Source organism: Falco biarmicus, chromosome 13 (assembly GCF_023638135.1).
Source record: "Falco biarmicus isolate bFalBia1 chromosome 13, bFalBia1.pri, whole genome shotgun sequence".
NCBI lineage: Eukaryota > Metazoa > Chordata > Aves > Falconiformes > Falconidae > Falco > Falco biarmicus.
Genome location: NC_079300.1, coordinates 10,183,031 through 10,204,377, shown reverse-complemented (window position 1 = coordinate 10,204,377; position 21,347 = coordinate 10,183,031). Strand labels below are relative to the sequence as shown.

At 42.3% G+C, this 21,347-nt stretch overlaps 1 protein-coding gene and 1 long non-coding RNA gene across 7 annotated transcripts in view; one reads left to right on the top strand and one right to left on the bottom strand.

The window, feature by feature from the left end:
- Nucleotides 1–4,282, bottom strand: part of ATP11B (ATPase phospholipid transporting 11B (putative)) — a 72,903-nt gene extending 68,621 nt beyond the window's left edge. For 3 of the 6 annotated variants that reach the window (XM_056358316.1, XM_056358321.1, XM_056358322.1), the window contains exon 1: nucleotides 4,011–4,282. In XM_056358316.1, coding sequence (XP_056214291.1) covers nucleotides 4,011–4,037 — 27 coding nt within the window. In that variant the 5' untranslated portion in view covers nucleotides 4,038–4,282. The remainder of the gene's footprint in view (nucleotides 1–4,010) is intronic. The other 3 variants (XM_056358320.1, XM_056358319.1, XM_056358318.1) reach the window with 1 other exon arrangement.
- LOC130158043 (uncharacterized) lies at nucleotides 1,969–19,630 on the top strand. Its single transcript, XR_008825138.1, has 3 exons — nucleotides 1,969–3,559; nucleotides 17,205–17,369; nucleotides 18,511–19,630. It is a non-coding gene; the product is annotated as an uncharacterized LOC130158043 (long non-coding RNA).
- Nucleotides 19,631–21,347: the final 1,717 nt, after the last annotated feature.

The following is a 21,347-nucleotide window of genomic DNA, read 5'->3' as shown; positions in this document are numbered from 1 at the left end:
GAAGAGGAGAGTCTGGTAACTTAGATTTTCCAGGCAAAAGACACCGATTTGTCTTTTGACTTCCAGTTACAGAGCAAAGCTGCATTTGCCTGAATATCTTGCTCTGCATAGTGTAAAACTTGTTACCAGTGCACAACAGCACTCAGGTTCTTGAACTATAGGAAGACGGTCTGCCAAACACAACATAATCCTGCTTCCCTTGAACTGACATTTAGAAGAGGGACTACGCAGGTAGCTCTTAGGTTTTCTCCATGCAGTATCTTTTGTACATAATTGAGCTATTAGATAAGAGATCAAAAGGCTCAAACTCCACATAACTGCAACTAGAAGGGAAATCCAGAGATCCCTCTTCACTTGACAGGAATGATAGTTATAATTACGCAGCTAAGATCATACATACACGGGTATTCTATCACAGCTTTTGGAGACCTTGCCAGTCAACTGAAGTTGTCATTGCTTTCTGTTAATACCACTGCAACAGCTCCTACGCTCCATGTAACCCATCAGGATATTAGCACAGTCCAAACACTATCACAAATCTATCAAACTGTAAGTGTTACAGAAAGCCACTGAGTATTACAAATGCCACTTCTACTCATTTTGTGTTGGCACAAACTTGACCAGGAGAGCCACAATAGCACTCCACTGTACACAGATTAGCTATATAGCCTAACCCATCACATATGGAAATGCAAATTAAATGTACTGTACTATTCCTGAATATTAACGATGCTTCCTATCGACTGTTGTTTATCCAGTTGCTTTTTTCAAGCAGAACTGGCTGTGCCTGTGCTGTTATGCAACCCTCAGCAAATCCACATGCCTACTGTCTTTCTAATATCTCAAGGTAACGGAGCTGGAACTCAGGCATCTTTCCTGCTCAAAGCTTGTCTTTGAAATACATCAGGGCACTTCATTCAAAGCAATGAATTGTAACTGCATTTACCTCTACATTTCTTTATTACTAAAACTTAAGTACTTCCAACGATTAACTAGATGATATTATAATAATAACTAGAAAGCTGCACACTGGCAATGACTTACTATGCGGTTTATTTAGTATGGGACAGCATTAAACAAAGAAAAACTGATAAAACTGTCCGTGAAGAGTACTGTTCATTGTTTCTCAGCAAAGCAGACTGAAGGCCAAGATACCAAAACAAGCTGACAATTTGTAAGAGTACCACACAGGCACTGGAGACTGAGCAACAGTACAACTGTCACCGATTTCTGTTATACACTGAAAAGACAACACCTCAGAAAATGGTTTGGGATTTGTAAGAGCGTAATAAAGCTGAAGAAAGTTACATTCTCAGCATGCCTCCTGTTCTCAGAGGACTAGTCATCCCTTTATGTAGCCATACAGGCATGCACAGATCTTCACAGACTAAAGCACAGCAAAGTTACCACTTGAACAACTGTGCTGAAATAATCTGAATCCCATACCAGGTCCTCACATCACTTAACTTCTAAGACCACCTGCGTCATTTTCCCTGTCCCTTTTACAACTCTTGAGAACTCAAGTTCTCAAGACCATACACACTCAGGACAATCTCATTAATTAGTATATGAAATACTGTCCTCTTAAACAAGAGGTTGCAAAACATTTGTTGGTTTTGCAAAGAATACTTAATAACTACCTAAAAGCACCTTCAGCAAAGTACCAGTCCCTCCCTCCCCCTTTCCCCAATCCCTTACCACTGTCTAACATTTCTGCACACCAACATTTTTTCTTTTGTACTACTACAACATCCCACTTAAATCACTCCCACGTACTTGCCTGGTTCCAACCCGCCCTGTATGGATGAGAATGCTTTTTTCAAAGCCTATTGCCACATCAAGCAGAGGTACAAATACACACTTCAAAGGCAGTCCAAACCCACACATTCTTCCCTTTTCGTATCAGAAACAAGATACAGATTTTGCCACCATTTGATTCAAATATTTCTGCCGCCCTGCTCTTCCCACTCGCTCCGATTATTTTCTCAGCATCTTTCCCCAGGTTCTCAGCCCTCTGACTTCCTTCAGAACCTAAACATCATGGACATATGAAGAAACAAACGTATGGTGGGATCTATGTTAAACCAACAATTACACACAGACATGAGTTATCTGAGCATCCCTCAGAAGAAACAGTGTGATACCTATCCTAGGCTATTTTTCACCTTTATGAGCTGTGAAAACCAAGCCCTTATCGTCAAACAGTGAGGTTTATAGAAAAGGAAACACAAAACATGTATTGTCACAGTATTTTTTTTTCCTTAGTACCATATGTAAATGTTTGTTCAAGCATCCCGAATTTTTATTATGTGGTTCTACTACACTCATCCTTCCCTGTCAAAACTAGTCCAAGTTTTAAGTAGTTATTTTCCCATCGAACAGTTTCCTTTGGAAGAACAAAAACCTCTTAGTGCTAGTTTACTGCTCCTCTTGTTACACTGCTTTTACTTTCTATTAAGGACAAACGTATTTCTGGAAAGCTGGTCAGTGTACTCGCAGGGAGAAAAGCAAACCATGTGTGATCCATGAATTCCCAGCATGGATACAGTCCTAATCTAAACTACCAGAGGACAACATAATGCTGCTTTAAAAACTACACACGCAAACCTCAAGCCACCTTCAAAGGGAAAAAAAATGATAGCCATGTTACACCAACCAGGCTTTATTCTAAAAAACATGTGTATGACTATAACAGAACAGAAGGGTGCAGTCAAAGCTCAGACAGAGCAATTAATTTCCAGGTCAGTAACTCTTGGTGTCAGACCAAACCAGTGAGCACTGTCAAGCTGGCATCGAGACCATCACCACAAGCTCTGCACTTTAGACACAGACCTGGGAAAATCGATGGGCCATGGCAAAGGGGGCAGGGGAAGAAAAAGAAAAAAACAAACAGAAATTATCAGGTTTGTTTTTTTTTTTAAAAAAAAAAGTGATGTAACAAATTAAATCATTAGTGAGACAGAAGCTCTAACCATTAAAATATAAAAGCCTAACTAATCTAAGTTCTCATACTAACCTGGGTAACACCTGTGATGGAAAGTAAATCCAATGAATGCAAAAAAGTAAGTTTATAAGTACATCGTTTAGAAGAAATTTCTCCCTTTGAGTAAATGCAAGAGAAATAATGCTGGAGGGGGAGGAGGCCGGCCAACACTTCAAATCAAAACAGTCAAACTCAGTGTCCGTCCCTGCTACAGCACCACAGACCTTCCTGTCACCGCCGTGTCCCAGCTGTAACGCCAGCACAGCAAGTCGTGCCTACTTAGAGGAAGGCAGACACCCGCTAACCGCAGCCTTCTTCAAGCGAAAAGCCTTCCACGGATGTTTTTCTTCCATTTCTCACCACTTTCAAAGCCTTAAGACACAGGCAGCCGCCGGTGCCGCCGAGCCCTCAGGTGCAGGGGACGAGCGACAGGCGCACACCGGGTGGAGAAGCCCTGGAAGATTTCGCAACGTGCCGGAGGCACAGGCCGGCGGATCGCGGAGGTGCCGGTCCCCAGAAAAGGCACCGTCATTGCTCCGGGAGGAGTTCGGGGAGCCCTCCCCAGCGGGGGCACAGGTAAGCCGCCGCGCTCCCCTCGGTGTCAGCGTGATTTCAAGGGAGAAAGGGACAAAACCAAAAAAACCGGAAAGCAACACAACAGAAAAAACGACGCCGAAACACCCCAACCCCTCCGATACATGTTAAAAATAAAATTTAAAAAAATGACAGTAGCGATGCGAACGGACCCTGCAGGTCTCCCCGGCCCCTGCGCCTCCCCGCTCAGGCGGGGGGAGGGGCCCCCCCTCACACGCTCCGGCCCTGCGCCCCCCGGCCCGCCCGCACCCCGATCCCGCCGGGACCCCGCGGCGGCCGCGGCCCGGGCAGAGGCGCCGGGACGGGGCCGCCCTGGAAGGCCGGACCGAGGCGAGGGGCCGCCCGGCCCGCGGGTGCGTGCGGTGCAGGGGCAGCCCCCGGCCGCGGCCCGGCCCCGAGCCCTCCCCGCTCCGCGGCGGCGGGAGGCACCTACCAGCTGCTGCCGGACCCACCGCAACATCCCCGGCGGCGCGGGTCGCGGCCCCCGCGGCGGGGCCCCCTCAGCAGTGCCGCGCCCTCCGCTGTCGCCGCCGCCTCAGGCCAGCCGCCCGCCGCGGCTCCTCCCCATGGCGCAGGGGCCCGACGCCGAGTTAGGAGCGGCACAGCCCCCCCGGCGCCCCCAGCCGCCGCGGCTGCCAGCGCCCCGCCGCCGCCATCACAGGGCCGCCGCTGACACCCCGCGGCTCGCGGCGCTGCGGCCCGGCCCCAGGAAGTGACGTCGAGGGCGGGAGCAGGCGGGAAGAGAGGCTGGGCGTGAGGCGGTGGGGGAGCGGGCGAGGGGATGGCGGAGGCAGGTGCGGGCTGGGGCCCCATGTCTGTCTTCGGTGCCCTGGGGTGCCGATTGGGGTTCGCAGGGGCTGTACGTGGGGCCGAGTGAGCCGAGCCCAAGCAGCCTCCTGCAAGGACTTGGGCGGGAGTGGCCTGGGGAGAAAAAACCCCAAACCCTCCTTGTACAGGAGCTCCGGCAGCCCTGTCAGGTCTGTGGGCCTGTCAGCCAGGGCCTCAGCTCTCCGAGACCTCCCTTTTCTAGTGAAGCTACTTCACAACTTGATATCTTTGTTTTCTTGTAAAAAAATGCAGAACATGCACATGTTGGAATAAAGACTTTGAAAGCCTGATAACCACTGATTTAAACTCAGAAAGCAAGTGCACAGCGTGTAGGTATCCCAAAGCAAGGCTGGGAGGAGCCGGTACCTTTCTCTTTTCCTGCTACTGGCAGTATTGCGCTAAACCACAGTTTGGTTAAAGCTGGGTGTTGAAATTGTTGGTGTCCAGCAGTGATGTCTTTGAAAAAAGACTCTTCGAAGCCTTCCATTCAGTACTCTGAAAAGAGGTACTACTTCATGAAAACAAAACAGTGTTCAGCTTCAAACACTGACGCACACAGATATGAGTCCGCAGCTTGTAGGTCTGTGTGGCTAAGAACTAAAGAAGATTATTTTAAGCAGTAAAGACCTGGTCATTTGTGACCAGATACTCTTGTCAGTATAGTCAACGTCAGCTGTGTCACTAAAGAGAATTCTTTCTGTGGGTGAAGAGCAGAGTTGTACCGTTCCTGCCATTCCCATTTGTTCCCAGGTTATTATGATATATAGCAATGGAACGTAATTGTATCTGCCACAGAGCTAATGTAGCTTTTAGTGTTCAGTTAGAAATTCAGAACATAATTCAGAATTTAAGATGGATGATATAATGTCTGAAGTATTGAATCTTGTGGTGAATGCTGATGGTTTAAGCATCTGCATTTAATTAGAAAAATAACTTTAAAACAGTGGGGAATAAGACTATTTTTATCAGGCACTTAGGAACGCTAATGTTAGCAAAACTCTGTATTAAATGCTAGGCATTATTTCAAAACATTTAAATACATCAAAGCTGAGTTTCAAACAGCTTGCACTACCCTATTCATCTAATGTGAAGTCTAAAATAACAGAGTGATTTCATAGCTATGGCACGTTGCCTGGAGAGTGGCCTTAAGCCAGAAGCTTAACTGATACACTCAATATTCTTGTGCTCTTCCTTTATCATCAGATGTAGAACAGGGTCCTGACCACTACATGCTAAAAATCATATGCCATTTCTCTGAAGTGCAAATATATTTGTTGCTGTATCCCTGCCAAATTCAAGTGAGTTGCATTTTCTGCAAGCCTCTATTTCCGTGGCTTGCAGTTGTGTTACATTGCGCTTTCTGTTTCACATTGCTGTAATGATACTGTTTTACCAGACAAAAGTTGGAAGCAATTTACAAGTGATTTGAACTCTGCAGTTTATATTTTTAACTTTTAAAAGTATATATTTTAGTGGATGAAAGTATATTGATAGGATGAAATTATTTTGCTGTGTGCAGCAGAAGGCTCTGACTGCATTCCTTTTCCAACATACAGCACAATTCCACCAGAATTAACATCCTTGCCTAGCATCCTGGCTAGTAAAATTTTGCACCTTTTAAATTGTTCAAAAGCCCACTCTAGACAATTATGAAGCTTCATCTCACCCTTGAGAGGTAAATATTTTTCAGCAGAGCAAAGCTGAAGCAGAGCAGCCAAGCCAGGTATTGATTAGCCAATACCACTCCAGCGCTTCTGAAATCAAACGTCAACTGTATTAAGACCCCATATCAGAGATCCCACTTTAAAATATTGCCCTGAAGCCTCACCTGAATTTGCACAGCTGGCTTACAAAGATGAAAAAGCAACTGCTGAAGAAAAAGGTCACCTTCTGATATGAAGATTAGGCTGCCTAGGCTTTCTTGATGAGACTCCAAGTTTTCCAGTTCAGTATCTATGAGAGCAATGATTTCAGATGTTTGTTTAGCAATATAAGGACACAAATATTGTCTGACATAAAAATGTGTACAAAAACATAAAAGCACACACTTAAATGTTAGGTCCAGTAAGCTTTTAATTATATGTGCATGAGTAATTCTTATGTAATCAATGGTACTACTTTTAGGTTTATAAAATTAAACATCGTTAACCACAGATTCATTCCTGAACATGCAACCATCAAATTGACACTGGGGCTGCTGACGTTTCTCCCTGAGCTTGTTCTTGTGTGAGACATTAATGCATTTCCATTGTTCCTGCGTGGTGTTTTGAGGCCATTTTTCAGCGGGAGCTAGTGAAGTGCTGGAGTGCTCTGTGGCTGTGTGGCCACATCTGGTATGCGGTAAGAGGAGATGGAAGTGCAGCCCTGATGCCAGAGGGCGAGCTGCCTCCAGCATTGCTGCCTTTGAAAGCTTTGAGACATTTGGTAGCCGAACCTTTTCACCTGCCAAGTCCCTGGATGCAACTGCCACATCCCAGCTTGCTGCTGTAGTGCAAATGAGGCACGTGATAGCTAAGGGGCCAGTGCACTCTGGTGTGCTGGCAGTGAGGCAGCCCAGGTCTTCCATTGCAGCTGGTAAACACCTCTGTCCTTTGGGGCCAAACAAAAAACCAGCAAAGCCTAAGAGAAGTGGAGCAGGGATGGAGGTTTGCGTAGCAAAATACTAGTAATAGCTCCTTACCGTAGACCATTTTCCTGATGGAGAATTTCTGTCACTCATTATTTTGTTTTTAATTAAATATTTTCTCATTTCTTGAAATGAGTATTTTAATCTATGCATTATTTACTTAGTTTACAACAGTGTTAATTAAAAATGTACACTAAGTATAAAAATGCCCGGTTTTGTTTCTAATCCATCAAGAGAAAGAGCTGTCTGAGAGACACAGGGTTTCTTCAAGGTATCTTTATTCCACAGGCATTCAATTACTGGCTGAAGCACCAATTATATATAGATAATCAGTGGCTGATTTCCAGTCACAAGGCCCTTCATCTAAGCATACATGTGGATTCTTGCCCAGAGCAACCAGTCTTCAGGGAAAAAGTAAAAGAGTTAGAAAATGAACTGAGCTTTTTAAAGGAAAACCTTCTATGCAGTAGTTTGTTATTCCTTTTTTGTGCCCTGCACGAAAGAAGATCAGGTTAAATTACAGAATGCACAAGGTGACATTCCCAAGATACTTACTGGATCTACAGAGTTGTGCATTATTTTGTTACTTCTTTCTCTTACACATTCTTTCAACTGCTAAAACCTGCATTCTGACACAAAATCTCACCTTTCTATTATTGTTTTTTTCTTTTCACTTGAAAGCTTTGTTTACGGTGTAGAGCTTCAACTTCTGCCAAACACATTAAGCTCAACAGAGCCAGATCCCAGAGCACCAGGTTAGAGGCTCCATGCAGCATGCAGAAGGTCAAACCTGTCAGGTCCCTGCACGCACACAAGAGGACTTTGCACTGCACCACACTATACAAAAAGATGTTCTGCACTTACAGGATCTCCTGGCTTTACAGAATAGCCTGGCCTGCTAAATGCAAGGAGAGTTTAGGGGCAGTGCTACCCAGCTTAAAAGGCCCCAGGACAACAGCAAGCTGTGGAAAACTTTATAATTCATCCTGCTTTTCAGCCTCACTGTTAACTTTTTAATTATGTGTTGCCTGTAAGCTATAATGTTTGGCTTGTTGCTGTCTCTAGAACTGCTTTTCTTTCTCCCCGTAGGGAAGCAGTCCAAAATTAGAGGAAATAGGAAATGTTTAAAAGTCATCCTATATCTTCATGAAGCCGAGTATGACCAGGATGAAGAATAAAACTCTGTTGTTCATGCCCTTTTTCTCCTTTCTTTTTTTTTTTTTTTTAAAGGAAGAGCTAATTTTGAGCCTACAACTTAAAAGGTTTGGAACAACTCTTGTCTTGATGCCCTGTCTTGATGGAAACTGGAGGACTCATAGTCTTGCAAAATAGGGGTTTGTGAGGAATTGTGTTACGATTAGTCGGTTAATTGCTATTATGTCCTGGACAGTGGCATGATTTTGCTATCTGTACTATAAACATGGATATCCTTATAAAATTTGAGTTTCTCTCCAGACTCTTCATTTAATGATTTATGAATATACACTTTTCCAACTATTTTGTTCTTATACTCATCCTGTTATAACAATTTACTTTTCTAATCTAAATACTCAAGTGATTATTTGACACATTCATACATCACCTCATGGTTAGCCCTTGTAAGAAATTGCCAGGCAGAAAAGGATGCATCTCAATGTTGGGATTTCTTAATAAACACTCATCTCATAATATATTCTACAGGGAAACTTTTTTCTGCTTTGAAGCATCTCAGTTAGGACCAATGAGCGGATGATGAAAGGTTGAATTCTGGAGAATAAACACAGGGACCAGTACCTAGGTCTCTTAACGCTGGTCTCCTTGGACACTACCATGACAACTGTGATACAAACACTTGCACACCTAGATGTGTTACTTTCGAAAGAAGTTTGAGATCTTTGTGGGAAAGGAACATAAGAATTCTGTTCATGGCTGTACACACTCTCTCTTGGCTTAACAGCTTATTTCAAAAAAGTGTAACATTACTACATGGGATATTCTCCAGGTAGTGGGAGGTAGGATTTCAAACAGCCTCACACAGAACCATGTCTTGGAGGACAGACTACTGAATTTGATAGAGGTTTTCTGAGAGCACCTTCTGGTTCAGGCTTTACAAGTCAAGTAAGCGGGAAAAAGCTTTGTTACTAAATCTCAGTGGGATTTAGATAATGAAGTAAGCTTGTCATAACTAAGGGTATGTCTTATTTTTTATGTTCCCAGGGCTCAACTTTTCTAGTATTTGAGCTAGTTACTTAAATCTAGTTTAGATGTCCCTATACTGCACTGCAATTATGAAGCAGGTATTCCTCAAGGCGTTCCTTGCTGTGCTGTTTGGCTGGGTTGTAGCCAGCTTGAATGCTGAAAACCTGACTTGGGTGCCTATGTATCTTACTGCTTCCAGCAGCAACGAGCTGTGATTACACAGGCTCCTTTTCAAGTCTCTTACCTTCTCTCAACTCATCCAAGGATAAAGGCACAACAGCTTAGGAGAGCCTTAATTCAGTGCTCTCCATCAACTACCCACCATTTAAGCATGTGCATCAATGGTGACAGGATATTACCCGGTATCCGTGAGTCCATCCCTTTCTCAAGAGTGTGAGAGATTAAACTGGTAGACGGCGACTCTAACTCTGTAGGTGCTTTGTACAGGTGTCTTAAAGGGTAATGGTTACTCCCTCGAGAAGGCATGTTCATGACAAAGCACAGGGCTCCATCGTGTCTGGGTTACATAAATGCCTCAGCAAACAAGGTGGAGACACCTTGGAGAGTTAAAGAAAAATTCGGTGCCTCATCTAAAACCGATACAGCCACCTTGCGCTGTAAAGGACAGAACAGAAAGAGCTTTGCCAATGCTGGCCATGAACACAGGTTTCAGATACATCAGCGGGTATGAGAAGGTCTCACAGATCCAGACAAGATCACTACCTTGCACCTACTCAACACTGTTGAAGCTGTTCATTAGTACAGCTATAAAAGCAATTTTTTTTCTAACAGAGATGCATTTTATACAGCAAAAGGGTTTAGCAAAAGCATTTGCCAAACAGAATATGCTGGCAAAAACACATCTTCCTTCCAATACTGTGTTTACAGTAGTGTTTTTGGCACTTCAGGAATTGTAAAATCACATCTCCAGCTGACATTTGCTATGTGACCTACCTGCATCTCAGAACGAGTATCTTCAGTCTCTTATGCACCACCACTACCTAAACCAAGTGCTAACATGTAGTAATAACATATCTCCAGGCAGACATCCCGAGAAGTGTAGGTGAGTCCACCAGCAATGTCATGCTGTCTCCAAACAGCAGCTCACCTCCCTCACCCCATCTCGGCACTGAGGGTGCTAATGGACCTTTGAGGACCTCAGCAGCCTTGTCTAGACCTCCCCCCATCCTGCCCATGGGCCTGGAAGCTCCATTTCAGCAGCCTGGGGCTGCCCATCCTGCCCAAAGGACACCATGGGATGCCAGTTCCCAGCCCTGCTCAGCTGCAGACCTGTGGATAGGGACCCTGACCTCATTTCAGCTCCATCACCATAAACTGGTCTCTTGATTGAGTGTGACCACCATTTCCAGTCTGGCCCTGCTCCCTCGCGAGGGTGGTGGCACAGATCCTGGCCTGTCAGCCTGGGGATCCCCCACTGCTCCCTGCCCCCCCAGGAGCCCCTGTCCCGTGCTGATCTGTGCGCATCGGTCAGGCTTTCCTCACGCCCAGACACACAACGTTGTAGTTTACTTTAGGTTAAGCACTGATGTATGCTGATGGTTTGAAATGGCAAACACAAAAAGGGTTTTGGCTGGGAATTTTGTACCCTCTTTATTTTGGGGTAAACACAGTAAAGTAGGTTTATATATACTACTCTTGGAGAATGAGACTTTACTGACCTTTAGGATGAAGTACCATAACTAAAAGATGATTTTTAGCAGAAGCTGTATACCATATAGGAAGAATTTATGTGTAGCCTTAACGACAGATCATGGTACTACTGATGCCACAACACCTCTGCATTTCACTTCTGGCTAACCTTACAGAAAAGTCATGTAGGCTCAGACTTTCTAAAACCTGTCTATAATTTCAGAGTCAAACTTCAGAACTAAAATCACAGGAAGAGTTCAGCACTTCTTAAACTCAAGCTTTATAAATCTGAAACCGGATACTCAAAATTTCATTGTGTGTATATATATATGTGTATTTATTTAATTTATCTTAAAAATCCATTTGTAGCCTAGTATTCTAGAAGTAGAATGCAATAATCTACCATGCAGGGATGTATGTGGTCTCTGCAGACCAAAAAAAAATAGCTGTGAACATGACAGATGATGTTCCTGCAGCCATATGAGACGAAGAAACATATGGCTGCTCTCTCTGAAGTTCCTACAATGCTTTATGTCTACAAAGTGTAGCAAAACATTGGCTGCTTAACATAATTAAAGCATTTTACAAATGATTCCTAATTATTTTTGCAAATGTAAATGATGATGCTGACATGTGAAGTTTTTTGCTGTGCGTGATGAATACTGAGTTCTCATTTTACTGAGTACTGTAATCAAATTTAGAACAAACGTTATATAAGTGCATAAGCAATCCTAATCCTAATCCCTTTTCTGCTGTCTCACTTTCTCCATCTAGGCCTGCTGCAGCTGTAAAACTATAAATCTCCCATATTTCATGATTTCCCCACATATTTTTATTTTTGTTTCCCAATCTCCTGTCTTTTTCCAAAAGCATACGTTTTCAGTTGATAATGGCTCTAATGGAATGAGGGTCTGGGTTTTAGCCTTCTGCCAGCTTTCTTATTGTACTGTGTGTTTGATCACAGCAAAGGTACTTTACTGATGCTATTGCTATACTGGTGCCTGATCCTATAAAATATTAAGCCTCACACTGTTGAAGCATCTCCTGGAACAGATCTAAAGGCCTTTAAACAGGTTTTACACTGCCCTTAGCTGAATATCTTGAATATCTATTGTTTTCAATATTTGATTAATATCAGTAGAGATTGGCTGAGGGTATGTCAACAATGCATAATTCTAAGTAGCCAGAAGATATCAAAGATAGCTATAAACAAACTAGTTGCTAATAAATCAGTTCTAGCTTTGGAGCACTAAATTCTCTGTGGGCAACCTGACCCTGTTTCTGATTTTACCCTAGGATTTGTGCCACTGGTATAGTAAGAAATTATTTCACTGGCTCAATGAAAAAGGGCTGGGAGGGACAGGGACCTGTACAGATTTACATGCTGGACTCAGGAAAACAAGAGAGTGCTAATGATTGTGTTTTGTAATATATTTCCAGGAGATGTATTGGAATTTATCAGCTTCATAAAATTCACCAAAAACTTTATAAAATTATGAATACATCAATTTAATAATTTTATGGGTATTATTATTTCTAATTTTTATGGAAAAGTCCCTTTTATTGAATTGTATCTTTTATGGTGCACAATAGCAAAAGATAAGTATTACAGCTGAGTGGTTCACAGCATATAATTTATCCACTTAATTTCTTTGTATTTGTCTACAAAATGCTTATAATTTTATGTAATTAATTAATTACATGAACCTAATTGCTGAAATAGCTGTGAGATCCTCCAAGCTGAAATAAATAGCAGGCTTTTCATTGACTGGGGTGGGAACAGTGCTAGGCCACTGGAGGGTTATCCCTACTCTGTAAATGTTACTGGAAGTACTGAAAGAATGAGCGGTTTCACATTTGATATATTATTCCTTCTATTTCTTGCTTGCTAAACCAGAAATAATTCTTAAGCAGAGGATATTCACATTTATAAATTGGTGAGTACTGCAAATATTGTCCAATTTTTAAATTTATTTTTTAATATCATGCCTGCCCCTGAATCTGTTTGCTAAAACATATGTGGAAGAAACCCAACACAATCCCTGTAAAGGTATTCACAAATTGAAACTTATATTTATAGCAATTCTTTCTGTGGAATCCACACAGATCAACTAAGTTTTGCCTTGCATAACTAACCTTTGGTGACGTATAATATTAGCCGGTCAGAGGCTAAAAGAACACATGCAGTCAAAAACTTACTGGCTGTCAATGGAAATAAAAGCTCAGATGTCTGCCTTCTTTTCCAGTTATATCAATTGGTTTAATTACTGCTCTTGCATTTCCACAGAAATCAGGCTTTTTTTGCAACTAGGACTATAGCATCTTAATGATAAAGATTGTGACATGACTGATTGTATTAATTATATGAAGACTTCAAATCTAATACAAGATTATAGTTAACAGTAAAGCTCCTTGAATGATGAATCCACCAGCCACTTGATAATTTACAGATTTCATGGCAGGTACTAGAATCCTGCGCTAAAATGTAAGGCAACAGCTCAGCACATAGTACTCAAGCATATGTTATTAGATGACAAGCAATGCCAAGCAAAACAGTAGCATTTCATGATTTTTACATAACTGTATTTCCTTTTGATTTGCACATCTCCAGTTTTGCTCATTCCACAAAAATATATTCAGATACTTTAATATCACTGACATCAGTTGTGAGTTAAGCAGCTGCTTTCTAGAAAATAAAATGGGCAGCAGTGTTCGAGCCCCACACTCCTGCCCAAGGCGGAACCTGCTGCACCAGCCCATCCAGCTGCTCTTAAAAATCAATTACAAAAGCTCAACATCTCCCAGAGCATTAATTTTATCTGAACCTCTAATCTAGATCTTCTTCATCAGAAGGTAAATTTTTTGCTTCTTATCCTGGCCCAAGTATGAGGAACAATACAGAACAAGCTTTGTACTCTCTGAAAGTTGTCCTTCTTCCTGAACCTGAAGAACACCCAGTTTACTCAAGTTTTACGCATAAAAACTGTAGTTATTTTTGTTGCTCTCATCTGGACTTTTACCAGTCGGCCACCTCCTTCCAAACTGCCAAGTACCAAGTGGGGCTGGTACTGTAACGGAGGCCCTGTCGGTGCTGCACAGAGTGGAAAAACAATTTCACTTATCTTGCATATATTTGTCTAACCCACAGTGAGATATGGTGGGTTTTTCCCCCACAGCTATTGCACTGTTGACTACTGGCCAGTGAATGCTCTGCTATGACATTTTAAGCTTTTTTTTCCTGCAAGTCAAATCAGTCACTTTATATCTAACAGTCATGTAATTTATTATTCTTAAGTGGTTCCTATTTTTTTTTAAATCATTTTTTAGCACCACACAGATTATTTAGCTAGTTTACAAGGATTATTTTGAATTTGGCTTATCTCCTTCAAAGTGCCTCCCAGCTTGGTATTGTCTGCAAATATAATAGCACAGTATTCCCTCATCTGAATGCTTAATTAAAATCCTGATTAGAATTAGACCCAGAACAGATTCCCACAAGAACTATCCTTCCATTTTCACAATGAAAATGGATTTGACCAGCACTAGTTCTTATTATTAACCTGGATTTGATTTATCCTTAGAAAACAGAGTTTCCAGTGCACCCAACTTGCATGGCTACCCTGGAGCCTTTCTTGGATTCTGGGTTAGTCAAAGAATTCATTACAGAGCACACAGATGGTGAAACCAATTGTTATTAAACTGTGTTAGCCCTTTGGATAAATGCCACCTGAAAGTGCCTGAAAGTGATATGGACAAAGTGCATTGTCTAACTTGTACATTTTTAATGATATTCTGCAAGGTAAATGTACGCGGTGCCAGCTGAGTTAGCCCTGCTGCATATTGCCAAAAAGGTACTGCAGGTGACCCAGAAAGTACAGCCGTTAGCAGCTGAGATTAGATCATCTACACTATTGCTAAGCTTCCTTATGTTCCTTTTTCACTTCTCATTTTATTCCATTTCCAGCTCTGGTGTTGGATGAACGCTACCAACAGGAACACAAATCTTGGCTGTAACACCACCATGAAAGCCATCCCGTAGAGATGTGTTCTTGTCTGTCTGACATACATGGTCAAACCAGCAGGCATTTCTTATGATGTTTGGGGAGAAAGACCAGAGAAAACGAGGGACTCATGGGCATGTTCAACATTTGTCAAAACCAATCCAGACAGGGTTTATTTATTCGTAATAGATTTTTCTTTCTTGAACTTACATGTCTTCCTATTGGGATGCATGTGTCATTGAGCTGAATAAGTAACTGGGGATTTGCCTGTGTAAAGCACACATAAATTAAAGGAAAAAAACCTTCTTTTGACAGAAAATGCTGTTGATCAAGAAAGAATCCTTAAGGAAAGATTAAATCTTTTATTTCAGATTTGAGAATCTGATTTTCATTCTGAGACTGAAGCACACTATTAACATTATACTTTAGATAACAACCTGTTCTCTTCTGCTGCCAGCCTGTATTTGGTTTCAAGGTTCGAATGTTGACTATTAACCTATTTAAATATTCGCCAACAGCATTGTGCCAAGGTAAATTAATTCACCATCTCGTGTCCCTGTCAAGTTGTCAATTTGTCAGATATTCTTCAGTTGCCAGTGCCCTTTACAGTGACAATGACGGCATACAGCTGAGCAACAGTTTTTCTGTTGCTATCTCCTGTTACAGAAGAGCTCTCTGATATTTGAGTAAGGAAGGCTTGCTGTCTTGGCAGGTCTGAAAAAATAGTCTTTTAACCAAAAAGCAAGGAGTGTGTACAGAAAGGAAGTGATATACCATCTTGTTTGATTTATGACAGTGAAAGGCTGTAACACCAACAAGGAAGTTACCTCTGAAGCTAAAGAAACACTTCCAGTTTTTATACCCACTGTATTTTTCATCCAGAACTGTGAAGACATTAATATTAATCATGGAAGGACTCTGGGTCTCCCTTCGATGATGGCCAGAATTAACCAAATGTCAGTCTTTGAAAGTATACAGAATCATTAATTTTACTTACTGAATCAATAATTAATCATTAATGAATTATCATTAATATTATATTTATTTACTATAACATTGTGTTATAATTCATACCGGTGCCTAAAAACCCCCAGATTTCTTTTGGTTACCTCAACTTTTAGAACATCTTTCTAGGGGACACCTCAATCAGAAACATACAAGACATACTTCTGCAACTGACATTATCTTTTTCATGATGGAAATAAAGTCAGCTGCACCAAGCGCACAAAGCTCCTTTTACAGCTCAAGTACTTCCAGCTTCCAAGCGAGTATTAAAAATAAAATTTAAATAAAACAGGTTTCCAAAGCAAGAAAACTGTATTGAAGTTTATAGATATAAATGTTTGTTTATGTAATTAGGAGTGCTAGTCATCCAGGAAGAAGTCTAGGTAAGCCAGCAGAGTTACAATAGGGATGTAAATGAGAAGAGAAAGAGGCCCTTGGGTTCCCAAAAGTGCTTTCCTCCCCAGGGGCTCTTTTACGTCAACATACCACTGAGAAAGAGGATTTTCCTTCTCTTAGGCATGTGCCCAAAGGCATATCTGATGTGGAGGGTGAGCAGAATGCACCTCAGTCTGATAGCAGGTCAGAGCCCACTATACTTCATTGCAGGCACAAGCATCCCAGAAACGCATTGCCAGAAAGTGGCAGCTCCAACATGGCCTTTTCAAACTCAAGCCTTTTTAAATCCATCTCCAAGGACTGCACACAAAGGCTTAGAAGAAACTCGAGCTTTAGCTAGACCTCTAGCTGGAAACTGAATTTTCTCCATATTACATCGAGGCCCTGACTCCTAACACCCACCGACTTCCCAGCAGTTTGGTTCCAAGTCTAAAGAGGGCATCAATTTTCACGTAGTTAAACAGAAAAACATCTAATATGTGTCCAAAAAGTCTTACAGTCAAGATCATTAGAGATGTTAAAAGAGATTACTAAACACACAGAGATATGCATACTTAAAATTATACTCAACTGTCAGACTAGAAATAAGCTGGGCAGATATACTATCCCATTTGCTAGAAGTTTGCATACAGTGATTGATTTCAACGTAGTTTGCAATTCTGTTTAGCAGGTGCTGTATTAGCAAATCTATCATTAAATAATTACGACACAAATGTAATTCTACACGTGGGGATGCTTTCACAAGCCTTTGGACATGTTACAAATTAGTACACGGATAGACTGTGCTATATAAGATCAGATAGCTGCCTGCACTGTATACATTTCCACTCTGTTAGCAATGTAATGATGCTTCTAGGTTGAAAGTAATGTATATATAAAAAAAAAGTTCCACAAGAGATCCCTATTTCCTGGAGAATAGTTCACAATTATTTTTTTTTTTCAGTTTTAATAAAGGCTGAGCAACAGTGTTTGAATCGGAGAGAGAAAAGGAAAGAAATGATGTGTGGATAGGGAGAGTCCATCTCCTGGGAGATCAGTTCTAACAGGTCCATGGAAGTGAGCCTCTTGCCATCATCCAGAGGCTCCAGTGATACTCCTGCAGACACAGGTAAGGACTGGGAGAATCAAGAGCATTCAGGACTGAAGTTAATGGGGTACACGTTATTTTAGCACCCAAACCGAGTTGCAGAAAAGCTTGTATGGTCAAATAGTTATTAGTATTTGTTTGCATTTTTTGTTCATATTCAGCCCATGGGGTTGTGAGCTGGCAGCACCAACAGGGTGTTTCCTGAGGGACAGCTAGTCCCCATCGTTCCCACGCTGCTATTAAAGGACAGGCACGATGCTCCTATAAATGGCACAGCCTGACTTCAAAATCCTTTATTATTTTATTGTCACCTGTTTGCTTATGGCTTTCCATTTTGTTCAAATAGCAGGTGAAATTTAACTGGTTCTGACAAAAGCTACCACTTGACATAAACCATACAGAATAAATTCTTAAATCACTGGTGTTTCATATGTCCCAGCGAGCAGATCTGCCACACAGAGGAGGTGCTCTTCTGGGGTACTTCTCACACAACAAGAAGTAACTGATCATTTTGCAGATTGTTGGAAAATTATCTGTTCCAGCCTTCGGCTTGGGGTCCTTAACAGCCGGTGGAGTAGGGCTTTGTGTTTTCTCATAGCGTTATTTTCATTACATTCCCACAGTTCACTCTTTAAGGCTGTCTTCAAGAACTGCTGGGGAATGGCTAATTTTTAATTTCAAAGCATTTATTTTAGTAGTTAATGATAGTGTAGGTTCACAGGCCAGTCATACCTTTTAGTCTAAACTTTCTCCTCCCACAGGCCAGGCAGTTTCATTTGGTATGTCCGATATGCAGAAGCTACTTTTTGGTGAAACTAGGAAATTGTAGTCCTTAATAGAAAACCAGAACCAAATACTTAATGACTTCAAATGAGGAGGAGGCCAGCCCTCCCTTACAAAGCTGTTGCAGTGTCCAGTCACCTCTTTGTTAAAAATGGAGGCAAGACTTTACCCTGAATCTGATTTAAGGTGTCCACTGAATTTAGGACTCCCTTGTACTTTCAAGTCTAGAAAGTCCAATACTATCAGATGCCTTATTTATGTAAATATCTACAAAGTACTGTCTAGTCACCACTTCACCTTCGTGTTAATCCACTAAATGGATTAAATAATTCTAAATGTTAATCCACTATTTTCACTGGGAGCTTTGTTTATTTTCCAGAGCTTAGTTTACTGCTCCAGGCAGTGCTTTGCAGATGGCCAGAAGCAGAATAAATAAAATATTACAGATCAAAATCAGAAAGAAAGAAGCACCTGCGAAGGCAAGCCAGCATTTGAGCATAATTGCTTGGTGGGGGAAAATGGTAATGCTACCTGGCACGTCCCAGCAAAACCAGGGATTTCATGCCACTGAGACCCAGCTGCCATGTGGTACGTGCTGCCAAGGGGAGTTTGCAGAGACCTCATGCCACAGCACTTCAGAGGTGAAATACTCTGCAGGGTGCTGTGTGGTATAGGGAGAGAGAGAGGCTGTTCCCAAAATGCCTGGGCAACGTGCTTGGAGCTGAAGCCCTGGGGATGAGCGCTGTGCAGCGGTTTTGCAGCTGGGTTAAGGTGGCAGGAGCTCCGGCACACTGCTGCTCTGCTCACACCTTACACCGGAGCTGGAAGAGGACTCACTCACACCTGACCTTCTTATTTATTTACATTTTGCTGCCCAGACCAGCTTCCCCATTGGGTCTGCCATTAGCTGGGCCAGTATGGAGAACCTAGAGCAGGCCCAGGACGTCCCTGTTTTCGGAGGCACAGCCTGCCGTTGCAGCTGCGGTGTGAGCTGGGGCGAAGCCTCCCCCCTGCGGCTTCCTCACACCTCCGCGCAGGAAGCAGAAAAAGGATGTCACACCCTAACCCAACCCTGGCCAACAGTCTCCTGACATGGAGACAAATGCAGCCTCTACCGGGAAGGACAACAGGTTGCTCCCACCCCTCAGCAGCCCTGGATGGACCACAGTGAATCCGTGTTCTCCTCCCACTCCCTGTGAGCTCATTAGAAAAATATTGCTGCCAGGAAGCAGCGTTCCCAGCAGAGAGGTTTACAGGCACAGCTGCGACTCTGGACCTGCCCCGTCGTGTCCAGGCTGGAGGGAGGCTCACCCTCCCCAGCTCACTCCAGTGGAGCTCTGAGTTTTGAAAAGAAACGGAGAAGCAACACAATTTTTAAGGGACAGAGAAGTAATCGTCTAATTGCCTTCATGGTTACATGCTCAGCTTTCCACTGTTTGCACAAATGAATCACAAACAGGAAGGTTGGTACCACTGAAAATCTTGGGCTACCTCTCTGAGCAGAGATAATGGTTCATCACATGCTTAGGCAGTCAGTAAACAAACAATAGCATTTTACACTCCATTTGTCAGCCTACAAGGGTTGTACTCATGTTTTATCTCTACACTCATCTTACATGGTGCTGTCATGCAATTTGCACTGAATTTCTCTGAATTAGCAATAATTCTAAGCAGAAATACACTACTGAGTAAATTATATAGTCATTTACCTTTTGCACAAGAAGCACACTGCTGCTTTCTGTTTCAGTTCTCATACTTACCTGCACCTGCTACAGGGAAAAATTCAACGTGGCTGGAAAAATATAATCAAAAGCAAGCTGAACTACTGCAGAGAAGGGTGGTCAGCACTTGTAAGGCACAAATATTCTTGTACAATAAACTGGACTAATCAGCATTATCAGCATTTCTCAAGCTACATTTTCAGATCCTTACTACAAATATCTGAAGGATATTACAAACAGGAGATCCTTCTTTCAGTTTAAAGCACAGTGAATAATCAGGGAGGAAAAAAAAAAGCCAGTCATGCATTTTTGTAAAAGCACCAATGTCTCTTTACTTGCCCCAGCAAGGTCCCAAGAGCTCTCTGGTCATTTCTGAGTACTCAGAAATGTCTTGGGGCCACAGACCACCTCCTGCGTGCAGTGGGGACCGTTGCTTGGTGGCATTCAACATCTAGATAGAAGAGGATGTCACAATATTCAGCTCTGGGCGAAAGCGAAACGTTGGCTCTGAGTTTGACATTCACTGGTCCTTCTCTGTGGCCCATTCTCACTAGCACTGCACGATTCATGGCACCCAGTGGCACCCAGAAAAGCTCACGTGAATCTTACTGGCATCAACCTGATCAGGGAGACCTCAGCACCGAGGTGATGAATCTGTTCTTATCATGTCATAGACTGTACAAATGGGGCATGATCATTTACTCTGCACTGCCTGTAATAAGTCAGGAGACTCTTCCAGCCATTTTTAAATGGCTTTAAATGCCTGGCCATCATGCTCACAAGAAACTGCTTTTACTCTGCCTGTTCTTTGTTTCTGGTCCCTGAACACCATTTCCACTCAAATACAGTCTCAGTTTCAAAGCCTATGGAGAACACAGCTCCTCAAAAATATCCACAAGGAATCTGTAAGCCACACAGTATCTATAAATTTAAGTGAAGGTATGTAGTTTGGAAGCCAAACACAGGTGATGGAAACAAGGACACTTTTATAGGCATGAGCTTATAATAATTTTAAACCTGAATATAGAACTGAACAACAGAAGAGCTAAAACTCTGATTTACACCATCTTTGTTCAACACAGACACAAGTAAGCACAGTCAAAAGTCATTGTCAGGAACGTATGAGACAGGAGTGAAAAACAGTTACAGCATCCTGTGCCACTTGTTGGCAGCAAATATGCTAGGGAAAATGTTTAGCATTGGCTAAAGAAGAGCTCATGAGAGAATAGCAGTGACTATAGAAATCCTGGATATATCCACACCTTGGCAGGATTTCCTTGTCCTGGTCTGGGCCTTACACCACGTCCCACTGTTCTGCAGCGAAGGCACTGTCTTAAAGGTATCTGTAATCCAATTCTAATTGCTTGTTATAAAAGCTGATGTAATAGAAACCTTTCTCTGTCTGGGAATATGTTTGTAAAGGGCTTGGCACTGTGAAATGAGATCCACTCATTTCTTCAAATAATAGATGATAATGCCTAAAGCGTCCTACTCA